Raw genomic sequence first — 13,593 nt, 5'->3', positions numbered from 1 at the left:
TCCATTACACAAGGATAACAGTCATTTGGACAGCTCAGCTCTCAATCCTGCCCACATTTTTTTTCCCATGGGAGTCAAATCCGGCATGACGGGTACTAAATCCTGTATCTCCCACTAACAGCTTTCTCTCTATGAAGTAATCCTTCATTACACTGATGCAATACTGAGGTGTGGATATACAGAAAATGAGAGCAAATGTCTGCAAGAACATAAAAACCTTTTTCTTTACGTGACCACTTACAACTTAAATGGTTTCCAAAACTAACTATGTTGTGCAGTTTGTGCAATTAAATAATTGTCATTAAATCCTGATCATCAACATTTTCCCTGGCTTTGCTTAAAGGTCTGCCAAAAATAAGTCTTGTATTTCAGGCTGAGCATCTTTTTTTCCTCTGTAAAGTTCCGTCTTATGAACATGTCTTTGCAAGTCTTTACCCTACAATGATGATGATGGTGTCTTTTTGTTTATGATATGAAACTATACAAATATCCTGTTATATAGAAGTGTTTCAGTGTCTTTTTTTTCAGTCTCAATTAGTGACATTGATGTTTTCAAACACGACCCTTTCCAGAAAATGCTTTGTATAAGCCACCGCACGCTCATCCTGTGAGCTGAAGAGACATCTTGTGGTGAGGAGGAAACACTTGCCCTTGGCTAAGGTCAAAAAGATAAAACCCGGTCAATAGCTTCCTCCAACAAGGAAGTCATTTATCATTTTAGCTTCTAGACACAAACAACAAAGACGGCACAACCTTGTTGTTATTAAATTTAGTGCCATGTCATGAACAGTCAAGAACTTCACATAAAATGACATCAATGTCATAAAAACCATTTAAAAGTATACTTTTGTTATTCTTTTTACAGAATATAGATTCATGACACAATTGCATTTCACAGATAACGCTTGAAGTTTTACTTTCTTGTGTTAAAATTGAAAATTGAAAATTAATCATCAGCAAGGATGGAAATTTACATCTAGATCCAGAACATCTTACAATAGTGCATCTATTTATACTATTGGTTTACTGTAAGAATCAACGCTCCTGTAACTGGAATATTAGTGCCCTATACATCCTAAGAAATGAGTACATCCAAAAGCAGATATAATACTTTCAAGCAACTCTGTATAACACAAAATCATGAAAAAGATTAGTTCAGCTTGTCCGACATGCTGAGTGGATGCATGCTGAGTAAAGCCAGACAAAACAGCTTGATTCACACAAAACTTTCCTCAGCTGGCTGTCATTATCTCAAATATTTTACCCATGTTTCTACCTGGTGAGTCTGAAACCACAAACAACAAAGGCAAAACCTTTCTACAAATTCAACCCTTTTCCATTGATGCTTGAGCCAGAGCTTCTTCAAAAGCTGTGTTGTTTGCTTGGTTCCAAGCTCCAAATGTCAGGGCACTGATGCATGTTCATTTTCTCTGCCAACATAAAAGAACCCCAGCTCTTTAGAAAGATTTATCTGGAAAACAAACACCCAAAGAAAACAAAGTGAGGTCCTCCAGCCGAGTGACGTCACGTTCAGGCCTCTTACCAGCATCGGCCTGTACCACCCATCACGCCACATACTGTTGAGTCCCTGCAAAAGCTACTCTCAACTTTCTGATGGTTATAAGTGTGAGATCTGACAGAGGGACGACACAGGAACAAGGCGCTGGCGGACGTGCTCGCCTAACCCTCCTCTGCTCGGCTGACCAGTATCAATTTTCTGCAGACATCCTTCCCTCCTCTTCCTGTTCCCGCCTCTTTATAATCCATTAAGGAGCACAGTTGACAGTGACATTGGGCTGTTTGTGTCAGGCCTGCTTTATAAAGCACAAAGACCATGAGTGAGCTCTGACTGTCATGGTGTCTACTCCAAACACAGACTGTCTTTCACCGGGTGCCACTGTGTCGAACTGAGTGCTGCCCCTGCAGGGCAAATGTCATCCCTATTTGCAATGCTTGAATCAAGTAACCAATAGGTTTCCATCACTAATTATCAGCTTCTGAGTGAAGTAGGTCAACATTCACAAAATCCTTTCAAAACCCTTTTTCTGAAAAAAGTATTTTCCAGAAATAAAGTGTCAGCATGCATGGGTAAATAATGTTTTATTTTGTTATTTAGGGTACTAACTTGCTGTGAATCCCAACAAACAGAGGGAGCTGAATTAGGATTTTTAATGCATGCACAGTGCCACAGAAGTTAGAGGAACTAGTGCAGTGGCCATGGCAACGTTAGTTGAGCCACAACAAGAGGGGTTTTGTCCTCATGGCTCGCTTTGCTGAACCCTACTGCAACTGGTCTCCTTTTTATTCTCTTTCTCCTTCTCCTTGTCTGTCTGTTCCTTTTTCTCTCTCTCTCTCACACACACACACACACACACACACACACACACACACACACAGAAACAAGTCTTTAAAAAAAAAAAGTTTTCCCAGGGTGCATGGTGTCCCTGCATGGGGAGTGTTTACTGGATGTTATCTGTGGCAGTGCCGGCCCCTCATCCCTCTGAGTGGGTTTCTGAGGAATGCTGGAACAGGATGGAGGAGTTCCAAAGGGGGAGTGACGAGATAGAGACAGACTGACACTGGGAGAGAGAGAGAGAGAGAGAGAAAGAGAGAGAGAGAGACAGAGAGAGAGAGTCTATATATACATCCCGATGAGGCTGGTGCGCACAGGCACAGCTGGACTACTGGATAACTGGACTGCAGCCCGCTGGATATTTAGCTACAAAGGTGAGTTCTTTTTTCTGCTCTAATTCTTTATTCAGCATTTCTATCATCTATTTCACCACTTTAGCATCATGTTTAATTTGTTTGTTTTTTCAATTCTTCTCACTGTTAATAAAGCTTGTCCTCACTAGAAACTATGAGAAAATGGATTTTTCTTTTCTTTAGAAAAAACCTAGTCATGTATTTCCTAAAAATGTTATTTCTGCAGAAAAACAGCCCGAATATAAGTGACGTGCAAGAGGTAGAGATGAGTTATTTAGGGGAAGTGGTCTTGTTAAGGACTTACGTATGTGGTTCCTCTCTGTGGCAAAGCATATCGGGGGAGACCGGTGTTTGTTCAAGACTCGCCTTTTTTCCTTTCCCAAAAATATATTTCACATTTAGTTGCTAAATGAAGACAAACTTTTAATTTTTTTTTGGTTTAATAAGGGACAATATTTTCAAACACAAACCAAGATAATTACTTAGTAAGTATAACAGTAATTCTGTCTCTTTAAATGGAATGGAATTTTAAATATATTATGTAATTACAAATTCAAATTTTAAACGGTGCACTTTTTTGTTATTTTCATCACATAGAAATGTAAGGTGGAAAAACATGTAAAAACACTGATGGCATGCTGCTGAATAAAGTCATTCTAATTAGCTCAGTGATAGGAAAAGCTGTAAAATGACACCACTGATCTCATCACTGCAGCAATTGGTGAGCCTATTTTCTGTGGTTACACATATAAACCTATATGGTTTTTTCATACCAAAACCTCAAGAAAGCCACAGTTGTGTATGTTTGGTTTTAATTAAATTGAGGCTGTAATGATTAGGGAAGTGTGATTGCATTATTTGACAAGTGCATTGGTGGGGATTTTCTTCTCTCAGACCTGGGTGTGCCTTTTTTCTAAACTGGATATGGGCTCCAGGGAATGAGTTAGTTAGATCATCTCTCTGGTGTATTTTACATTGAAAACCATACTATCGTTACCAAAGTAAATCCCCCTCTTTTACCATGTTGTGAACATCTGTGTTTGCTTTGGGTCTTGGCTATTGTTAAAGCAGTTTTAAAAAAAAGACATCCCAAAGGGCCAATACTGCAATGTTGCACAATACGCCACGTCATAATTCATGAGTACACACATCATGTTTGATATTTATTCTGAATTGCCATCTCTGTGTGCCTTGTTTGTGTACTTTCGTGAGCTTTTTACTGATATGTGTCAATGCCACCAAGGCTTAAAAACGAGTCCCTGTCATTAGCAGAGGCTCTGAGGGTGCGGTTTGAAACTGGATGCCTACATGTGTAGACATGACCTACCGTTTGTTTTATTGTAGGGTTATGTTTGTCAAGGAAATATCCTGTGAGAAAAAAAATAGTAAATGTCAGCTTATTGCATTTGCTTTGCCAAATGTAACTGAACAAAGGAGCAGCCATATTGTTTTCTAAAATGTCTTTAAATCCCACTATAATGAACTTTACAAGGGTTTCATGTTTGTTCTTCTTTCAGGCACCAGCAAAGCCTCTGGCAGGGGAAAACACATTTAGTTAGTTAGTCTGAAATAAATAATACAAAGATGAACAGTGTGGCAGATTGGCTCGTGCAGAACAGGGACAAGATCGAGAAAGGTGTGGAGATCATGGGGCAAGCCTCCGAGGTGCTCGCTGCCACAGTGGGCCAGCTACACCCTGTCTTGGAGGCTGTGTTCATGGCTTCAGCCGAAATACTCAGCAACCCGGACAGCAAAGAGGCTCGCTACCTGACTCAGCAGTTCGAACTGGTCAACCAGAAACTCGAGGGAATCCAAGATGAGATTGATCAAATTGCTCGGGAGCTGCAGAGGACATCAATGAACAAGCAGAACTTTGATCGAGAGGCACAGATGCTGAGCCAGTATGAAAAGTTCCAGGACTTTGTCAACGCCAAGCCAAAGTTCAAAGAGAAGAAGATGGAGAAGTTCATTAGCCATTACGAGAACACCGATGCTGATTTGAACTTGGATGCACTCTACAATGCTGTCACTGGGGAGAACACCTCAGGAGATCCAATGCTGGAAACGGTATTGGCCACAGAGCAGAGAAGCAGAAGGGCAGTTGAGGATTTCTGTGCCCGGCTGAAGAAGCTCTTTGTGGTGGGCATTATTGCCGTCATGGGCCATTCCGCCCTCAAGGAAGGAGTGGTGGGGGAAGAGATGGTGAAGAAGTGGCAGGGGCGGATGGAGGATGTAGAGAATCGAATGAAAGCAGCTGTGGATGACTGTACAGAGAACTTCGCCGATCAAGCCAAGTTAGACTTGGAGCACCTGCTTCAGGAGAATCCCGGCACTGTCGACCGCGAGTTCACCAAATCCCTTCTGGATTCGCTCGTTAAGAAATACGACTGGGTGAACTGGTCCATCAGGGCCTTCGGCAACAGGGAGCGCATTTTCTTTTTCAACTGGCTGGCCGGGAAGAAGTGCCACGGAAGTGGAGGAGCCAATTGGTTTGACATTTTGACCAAGAGCAAGATCAAAGTGGTGGTCTCTTTCTGTGTTGACCCCAAGCCCATTAACAAGAGTCAGATCCAGGAGCAGATTGAGAGTCAGAAGATGAAGGGGGATATGATGGCAGTGGCTCTGGCTTTGAATAAGAGCTTCCCCAACTGCCTGGTCCATGCTGTCAGCCATTACAAGGAGGTGGTGGAGACCAACAACTTCCATGAGGATTGTTACTACTATGGAAAACACAAAAGAGCCTACCTGTGCATCCACCCCGAGTAGGCTCACAGAAAAGGTGCAGCCACATGCATCCGCAAGAAATGAGCTACACATAAATTCATGAATGTCTTTACCAGAGAAATTGTTTTTCATTAAATATAGAAATATACTCATGAATAGTGTCTGTATAAATACATAATCTGCTCTTTGAGAGCTCTGGTATGTGATATATTGTCTTACTTGTAATGATTTTTATTCTTTGACGTATATATCTTTCATCTCTTGATGATACAGCACCTTCAGGGTGTTTTTTCACAGTCGTTCATCTTCATGCCAGCTTTGACTTAATGTTATGAAATTTATAATGATTCTGTCCTCATTGGATTGTTATTAGGATTGGGCAATATGAGGATGTTAGTCTGTTATAGCAGCCAGAGACTTTACCATACCAAGGCACCCTTCCCCTTTAATTCCCTTTGGACCATTGTGGGCAGTGTGGTAAATCAAATTTGTTTTGCATTAAGTCAATTTGACGCAGCACCCTAATTTGTCAGTTTGGGTTATTGTGAGTTTTATAGTTCATCATTGGCCTTTGAAAGTTTTGTCAGCTGTTGATTCTGATATCAAACATAAACTATCAAGTTCAACATTTAAAAGAACATTTAGACATTTTGGGAAAAATAATAACTTACTCGCTTCCTTGCCAAAAGTAAGATAAGAAAATCGATACCACTCTCGGCTCTATCCATAAAGTTTGAGGCTACAGCCAGGAGACAATTAGCTCAACTTAAACGTAACTTGAAACGGGAAGTGTAAAAACATAAATTTGTAGGTTATGCACCGGACTTTTTCTGGGTGGGGAACAGTGACTTCCTGGACTGTAAAACCGCAAAGTACCCTTAGCGTTATATGACAAACAAGGTATAACTTGCTAATTATTTGGATTTTATTACCTTTGGACAGAGCCAGGCTAGCTGCTTTCTGACTTATGCTAAGCTAGGCCTACTGTCTCCTGGGAGCTTCATGTTTAGCCTACAGACATGGTAGGGGTATCGTTCTTCTCAAAACTCTGTGATAGGGTCAAAAGCCCCAGCATTTATATCACAAAGTAATTAATGAGATACACATATCAATATTGCCCACTCCTAAATATAAATGCTTAAAAAAAAAAAAAAATCTATTTTAATATACTGCTGCTTTTGGTGCAATATATTTCTGCAGGGCAAACGTCCAAAAATCCTTATTCTACAATCATTTCATCACGATACCTATGTATATTTTACTTTATTTTGAAATAAACAAAAAACATGAATGGTTTTGTCATCATTGGTCATCATTAGATATTTAAATGCACTTTTTGAGTTACTGCAAAAACTGAAAACCAGGACTAATTATGAAGCGCAATATTGTGCTGGCTCAGAACAAATCTCCTTCAACAGTAATAATGTTTTAATAACATGTCCTTGTTTATCAAATGGGTGGAGGTTGAGCGGTTATAATAATGCCACCGCAACAACCTGTTATGTTCACAACTTTTTTTCTTCCTCCACCACCCAAATTCTTTTTCTGTCTGGTCTGACTGGGTGTGCCTCTCCTCTGTAACACGAGAGCCACATGACCAATAGGAAGACAAACAGTCTGGAAGTTAGTGTATTTCTTCCGCAAACTTTTTAAGGTGAGTCCATTTCTGTTTAGAATGTTTTATAGTGGACAGGCTTATATAGGTTAACTGTGATAGTAGTGATAAGACGCTTTAATAGGAAATGATAGATTTTTACATGTATCGACTCCATTCCAGTGTCTCGTTCCATAATGGAGCATTTCTTCGCCTTTGACGCGCCGTAGTGCTGTCAAAAAATGGTCAAATACGCTTATTTTTTTAACGCAGCTTTCATTTAATAAAGTGAAGTGGACAATTAGATGAATCTGCGAAATTTAATGCAGTTTAAACAACAAAAAAAGTTTCGACTTTTATGGGCGTTGGTTGCCAGATCTGCCGCTTCACTTTTTCCAGGAAGTGTCAAACTTTTTAAAGGCGTTATCGCTTGTGCTGCGTTGTAACAAAAAGCCAAAACTCTGTGGTGTTAACCTGCGATGTTTGTTTGGCTCTCTGTCCTTCGGCTGTAAAATGATACAATTAGAGAGCCTGTACACGGACTGATCAATACATTGTCCATTAAGAGGACGCATTAACAGGGCGCTTAGTTCTCTCAGTGGTCACACTACTGGAAGTGGTCAGCTAGTAGGGCTTGGTCATCTCTGTGTTCAGCAGGAAGCTCTGCCACACAACATACATGAAGCATGACAACATCTACATATGTTTCACTTCGGTTAATTTAGATTTTTATCATAATCACAAATGCTGTTAAATATTTCCAATGTAGCTTACTGTTGTTCAGCACATTACATAACACTCTTTGTTACCAGTTTGAACCAAAACAAAGTGCAAATACCACACTGTAAGCAAATAAACAACACAACTACTATCAGCTAAATTCATTTAAAGTATGAAAAGTACACGTTTTGCAGAAAAGTGTACTCGGCTGACATATTATTAAATTGATAGATACTGATGCATCATTATGTGAGATAATTAATGTAGTAGGAAACAAGAAAAAACTAAAACAAAAGTCCTACTTCTCAAATCTCTTCCTATTTTGGGACTTTTTCCTAATATTTGCATTTTTATATTATAGGTAGCCATTTGCTCCTCAAACAGTTGATTAAACCATCTGAGAAGTGTATTAGTTTTTTTACCTGGAAAATAGCAAGGGTCCCAAGCTTAAATGGTTAGAAATCATTAGTATTTTTGCATTTAATTTATATGGTTCTTTTTTTAAATAAAATCTTAATCTGAAAAGTAGTAGTAACTATATAGCTGTCAAATCAGTGCAATGGAGTAAAGAGCACAATCTTTCCCTCTGAAATAAAGTAGCATGACATGGAAAAACTCAGGTTAAATGCCTCAAGGTTGCACTTCAGTACAGTAAATGTTCTTTGTTACTTTCCATCACTGTATATAAGTGAGAATATTAAACAAATATTAGTTTAAAAAAACAAGACTTGTTTTGCTTGTCTGTGCCTGGACTTCATGTCTGTGGTGAGATGCACTTCCAGCTCTCTGTCTCTGAAAATGTGATTTCTTTAAACACTTTTATGTTCAAATTGTGTGTTAGATGGTACTTCACATGCACTCAGACTGCAGTAAGACAACTCCCGAGAGAGAAAGAGAGAGAGAGAGAGAGAGAGAGAGAGAAAGATCATCAGTGGAAAACAGGAATCACAGTTTTAGCTCAGCCAAATCAAATCAGATACAGTAACTGTAAATGTTCAAACATTCTGCTGGAATTAACTTTTCTTTGTGGTTTTGGTTGCCGAGTCTAGTCTGAGGTAATTCTGCAGATACGTGCTGGTAATTATAACACAATTTAACCATTTTTAGAATGTTGTGCTTGACATTTAAAGGATGCTTAAAAAAGTAGTTTGATAAACTGGCTTTCTTCCCAAGACAAGATGAAAGATTGCTACCACTCTCAGGCTGAGAAACGAGTGTTATCTTCTCACTGCCATCTTCTGCAGTCTAGCTAGATAAAGACAAACCCCACAGAGCAGAACTCAGCGGACGGACGAACAAGCTGACAAATTATTTTCCATTGTCTTGTTGCCGTGGTAACATGCTGAGTTTCACAGGAAAACGCACCCTTGCCGATCAAGTTTAACCTCTTACACTTAATCACTTCCCACGCCTGCTGCTCCATTATTGACAGGGCAGGTTGAGGGAGAAACAGCACTGCTGCTGCTTGTCCTCCAGCTACAACTAAAAACCAAAAACTAAACATTAACAACTCTCAGAAAGCCAGAAACACAAATCAAAACATGTGACGATGACAGCTAAAGCTGCTGCGTACACAATGGATGTGAGACTGAGTTTGTGAAGCCAGTGGATGACTAGCATGATCTTGCACCAAAATTGGATTTTCTCCCAAATTACACATTTCCATTTTTGCAAAAGGGCATGTCTGAACATGCCCAGAGAAGAAATCTTGGTTTCTCTTACTGTCAGCTTTTTCTCTGTTTCCTGGCCTTCGGGAGGAGGTCTTTGTGTTAAATAAGATTTTCCCAAAAAGTTAAAGCAAAGGTTTGATATTTTGACATATGCTCATTCACTTTCTTGCAGAGAGTTAGATGTTTCCAGTCATCATGCTAAGCTAAACTAACTGGCTGCTGGCTGTAGCTTCATATTGGAAGAATAGAAATTATAGTGGTATTGATTTTCTCTTCTAACTATGGTCAAGAAAGCAAATAAGTGCATTTCCCAAAATGTAAACTATTCCTTTAAGCATAACATTTCCTTATTGAGCTTCAGAATAATAGGCAGAGTGGCTGACAGGGAGATAGGAGAGCTAATGCTTCAATGCATATGAATAATGCTTTAAGAGATCTTGTCATGTGTCATTGTCATGTCACTTGTAATGATTTTAATACTTTCACATATATATCTTTTATCTCTTGACATCAGTTTTTTTTTTCAGAATTGTTTATCTACAAGCCAGATTTGACTTAATGTTATGAAACTTATGATTCAGTCCTCATTGGATTATTATTACAGTTGCGCAATGGGGATATTAGTGTCATAAAGCCACCTTAGACTACCATACCAAGGCACTCTTCCCCTTTTTATAGAATTTATAATTCCAAGCACATTTCGTTTTCCCACACATTATTGTAATGTGTCTTTAGAAATCGTCTATATTAAATGTGAGCCTTGTTCATGTCTTTACATTCTTGTCATTTTATGAGAAAAATTATGCAATGCTAGTTTGAGATAAATAACTGCTACTCTCCTTTTGCTATTCTCATAGTGCCCACAATGGAGACTTAAAAATGTCATTGAGTCTTTTAATTAAACTGTTGATTTTCCAGGTGTAAACTCACAGTATAGCCCCTACAGCCTTTCGTCACTGCTGAATTCTCTTTACATTGTTGACTCATCGCTCACTGGGTGTGGCATGTAGCCAGCACTGAACTCACTTGGCTGTTTCTTTCTTCCCTTATCAGTTGTTGCTGTGTTGTAAGAGGAGCAAGAGAGCAGGCCGCAGTCCAACAACACTGGAACAGAACTGTAAGTACATCAAGGAAATCCAACATGTGTTTCTGTCGGTAAAACTGAAATGTCTGATACTTTCCGCCCCATTTGTGTTCAGTTTTAGACCTGTATGCTTGTTCCTAGAATATATTTTCTTGCTTAAATATATCAGTTTCTGACCGTGTCAACATTTTTTCTCTTGTTAGAATCAATCTGAGAAACAGCATCAGCAAAGATGGCAAGCCAGCTACAGCAGCTTGTAGCAGACAAAAAGGATATGGTGGAGACTGTGATGGAATTGTTTGAACAGGGAGCTGAAGTGGTGGCCAGTATTGCTGGCGACCTTTTCCCAATTTTCTCCATCGCTGCTCCAATTGTAAAACTGGCTCTAGATAATGTGGAAAGCAAAGAGGCTGCGTTTATGAAGGAGCAGTTTCAGAAGGTGCGAGAGCGTCTGGAGGTGGTCTCAGAGGAGATTCAGCGGATCAACGATGAAATCAAGAAGAGTGGATTGGATGCTGTGTATTTCCCAGTTGAGGAGAACATCACTAACCAGTTCAGGAAGTACATGGACATCCTCAATGCCAAACCCAAGTTCCGAGAGGTCAAGAAGAAACTTTTCCTGGAGCATTTTGCCAAGACCGGTGGTGACAAAAACCTTATCACCCTTTACAACTCTGTGACAGGAGAGAACTTCTCTGGGGAATCTGTGCTGGAGATCACCCTGAACTACGAAGAGAAAAGTCGCCGGCCGGTTGAGGACTTCTGCGCCAGGCTGAAGAAGCTCTTCTGTATCGGGCTCATTGCACTTTTGGGCCACGCCGCTCTGAAGGGATATGATGAGGAGGACATGCTTCTGAAAGACTGGGGTGAGAAGATGAATACTGTCCAGAATAAAATGAACGTTGTCATCGAAGACTGCATCGTCAGCTTCCCCAAGCAGGCCGAGATAGATGTCCGTCGTCTGGTGAGAGATGAGTCAAACTTAACCAACCAACAGCTAGCTGATGCTATCATAGAGAAACTAAAGAAGAAGTATGACTGGGTTGGCTGGTCCGTGCGTATATTTAGGACCCCATCTGGCCTGTTCGCCAACAAGAAGGATTACCACTGCTCAACAGGGAAGAGTCGCTTCCAGGTACCTTCGTCAGATGAGAAACTCAATGTCTGGGTGTCCTACTGCTCCTCACCTGAGCCTGTGGATAAGAATCACATCCAGCAGCTGATACAGAGTCAGAAGAAAATCTCGGTGGTCGGTGTAGCTGAGGACCTGTTTGAGAAGTTGCCCGGTTCCTGCATGGTCCACACTGTCAAAACCAGCAAAGACCTGGCCTGCTCCTGGAGCTTCACAGATGAGCTCCACTACTGGGAGGAGCACAAAAACATCTACGTCTGCGCTCACTCTGCTTGAAGTTTTAAGACGCTGTAAAAACTCTCAAAAGTCAGTCATTCATTGACTGTAGGTTGCTTCATATTTACACAGATAATCACAGAGTTGATTGCTGCCTCCCTGCTCGGCCTTAGCAGTGAAATACTACATAGTATGTTCCTCAACTTAACCTCTCTAGTGTTTTTTTTTTACAGATTTATTCCCTTTTTCTAAGAGCGTTTACTGTTACAGTAGTTTCTTGCTGATTTGAAGGTGCATCATGTCAAGCCCATTTTATTTAAATAGCCCATTATCACAAATCCCAAAGTTGCCTGTGTTTGTGTTTGCGTGTGTGTACTTTTAGCAATAAAGTAACATACACTAGATTCTTTATCTAAAAATAACCTTTTTCATCCCATGCAGCTGGGCTTTGTTTATTTCTCGGAACAGACAGAGCAGCTTTGCCCTTTTGTTTAGGCTTTATTATATCACAGTGTCTCCTCTTTTTGTAATGAGATTGGTAAGTAGTGTAACGCAATTTGTTGCTGAAAAATTGTGGTAGAAGATCAACAAAGTTGTTGATTAAGAATTCAGCTGTCATAAGGAGATAATGTGTGCTGCTGGTAGAGATAAGCGGGGACCTGGCCCTGTAGAGGACATAAACACCAAAGCTATGAGAGAAAAATGCCTGACACCAGAGTCTGTGACAGAAACCTTCATTTTGATTTCACTTCTTGTACTCATCTGACAAAAATAACAAATCTTGTTACTGGCTTCCGTACAGCACGAAAAAAGCACAAGAGACAAGGCCTTGAACAACATTAGCTGTGGTGACCCTGCCTTGAACATGCCAAGGCGTATTGACAGCAGCACTTTGTTTACATACAGATGCCTAGCATAGCTATTCTTGTGTCATGTCTTCACCTGTGTGGTTGTGCAACACACACTGGAAAGTTGTGTCCGCTCAGTGGTTGAGGATTTACTTCTATATAGAAATAAATTGTTGAATTTTGGACAATGTAAATTGTAGGTCTGGGATCTTTTTTTTTTTCTTTTCTAGAGATTTGGATCAAAATGTGTATATTTTGACCATGATCAACAGTACTTTGTAAAAACTACAGTATGTCATGGAAACACTACCGAAAGACACCACTGACCTGTCTTAATAGTTTAAGATCATTTGTTCTTTATTGCAAACCGCTGTAAGTTGTGTTTCTTCTTTGTTTGTGTGTTTAAATGTTATCACCTTTTCTTCTTACATTTCTTTGTTTGAATTTCTTTCTTTATTTGACCAAAACAAGCAACGTATTTACGGTAGAATTATTTTTTTTAATCTTGCGCTCTTTTAGATATTACCATTTCCATAATTTATATTTGGGTTTTCAGTGTCTTATATTCAAAATCCTGTTGTTAAACCAAAGCAATGATTGTATTAAATTTTCCGAATAAACTTAGTCATACATCATTGGCTTATGATTTTTTTTTCGAATGACTTAGTTTGTCTGGTTCACACAAACATCTTACAGAACGGAGTGAAAGAATTAAGCAAATCTACTTTGTATTTTCTGGGATAATTGGTTCTGTGATGGGCGTACTATAACATTTGCTACAAGTAAAACAAGACATGTGAAACTGCTCAACTGACCCCCTCAAAAATGAAATGGTACATCTCAAGGGGTTATCCTGATAAAAGAATTTTAAGAAAACTGGAGTGTCATTCATGAATGTA

General features: G+C 39.7%; 2 protein-coding genes across 3 annotated transcripts; both read left to right on the top strand.

The window, feature by feature from the left end:
* Positions 1 to 2,468: 2,468 nt before the first annotated feature.
* On the top strand, positions 2,469 to 6,440 carry rpz5 (rapunzel 5). Of its 2 annotated transcripts, none has more exons than XM_034873482.1 (2): positions 2,469 to 2,727; positions 4,224 to 6,440. In XM_034873482.1, the coding sequence occupies exon 2, from the start codon at positions 4,291 to 4,293 to the stop codon at positions 5,470 to 5,472; it is 1,182 nt and encodes a 393-aa protein (XP_034729373.1). In that variant the 5' UTR covers positions 2,469 to 2,727; positions 4,224 to 4,290; the 3' UTR covers positions 5,473 to 6,440. The 2 variants fall into 2 exon arrangements, with proteins under 2 accessions (XP_034729373.1, XP_034729374.1); XM_034873483.1 differs by lacking the exon at positions 2,469 to 2,727 and adding an exon at positions 3,021 to 3,191.
* A 497-nt stretch (positions 6,441 to 6,937) lies between these two features.
* rpz4 (rapunzel 4) lies at positions 6,938 to 13,329 on the top strand. The gene is made up of 3 exons (XM_034873484.1): positions 6,938 to 7,084; positions 10,468 to 10,531; positions 10,702 to 13,329. The coding sequence occupies exon 3, from the start codon at positions 10,731 to 10,733 to the stop codon at positions 11,904 to 11,906; it is 1,176 nt and encodes a 391-aa protein (XP_034729375.1). The 5' UTR covers positions 6,938 to 7,084; positions 10,468 to 10,531; positions 10,702 to 10,730; the 3' UTR covers positions 11,907 to 13,329.
* The last annotated feature ends 264 nt before the right edge of the window (positions 13,330 to 13,593 follow it).

This window comes from Etheostoma cragini, chromosome 6 (genome assembly GCF_013103735.1).
Source record: "Etheostoma cragini isolate CJK2018 chromosome 6, CSU_Ecrag_1.0, whole genome shotgun sequence".
Classification (NCBI taxonomy): Eukaryota; Metazoa; Chordata; class Actinopteri; order Perciformes; family Percidae; genus Etheostoma; species Etheostoma cragini.
Note: the sequence above shows the minus strand (reverse complement) of the source record. Positions and strands in the feature narration are given on the sequence as shown.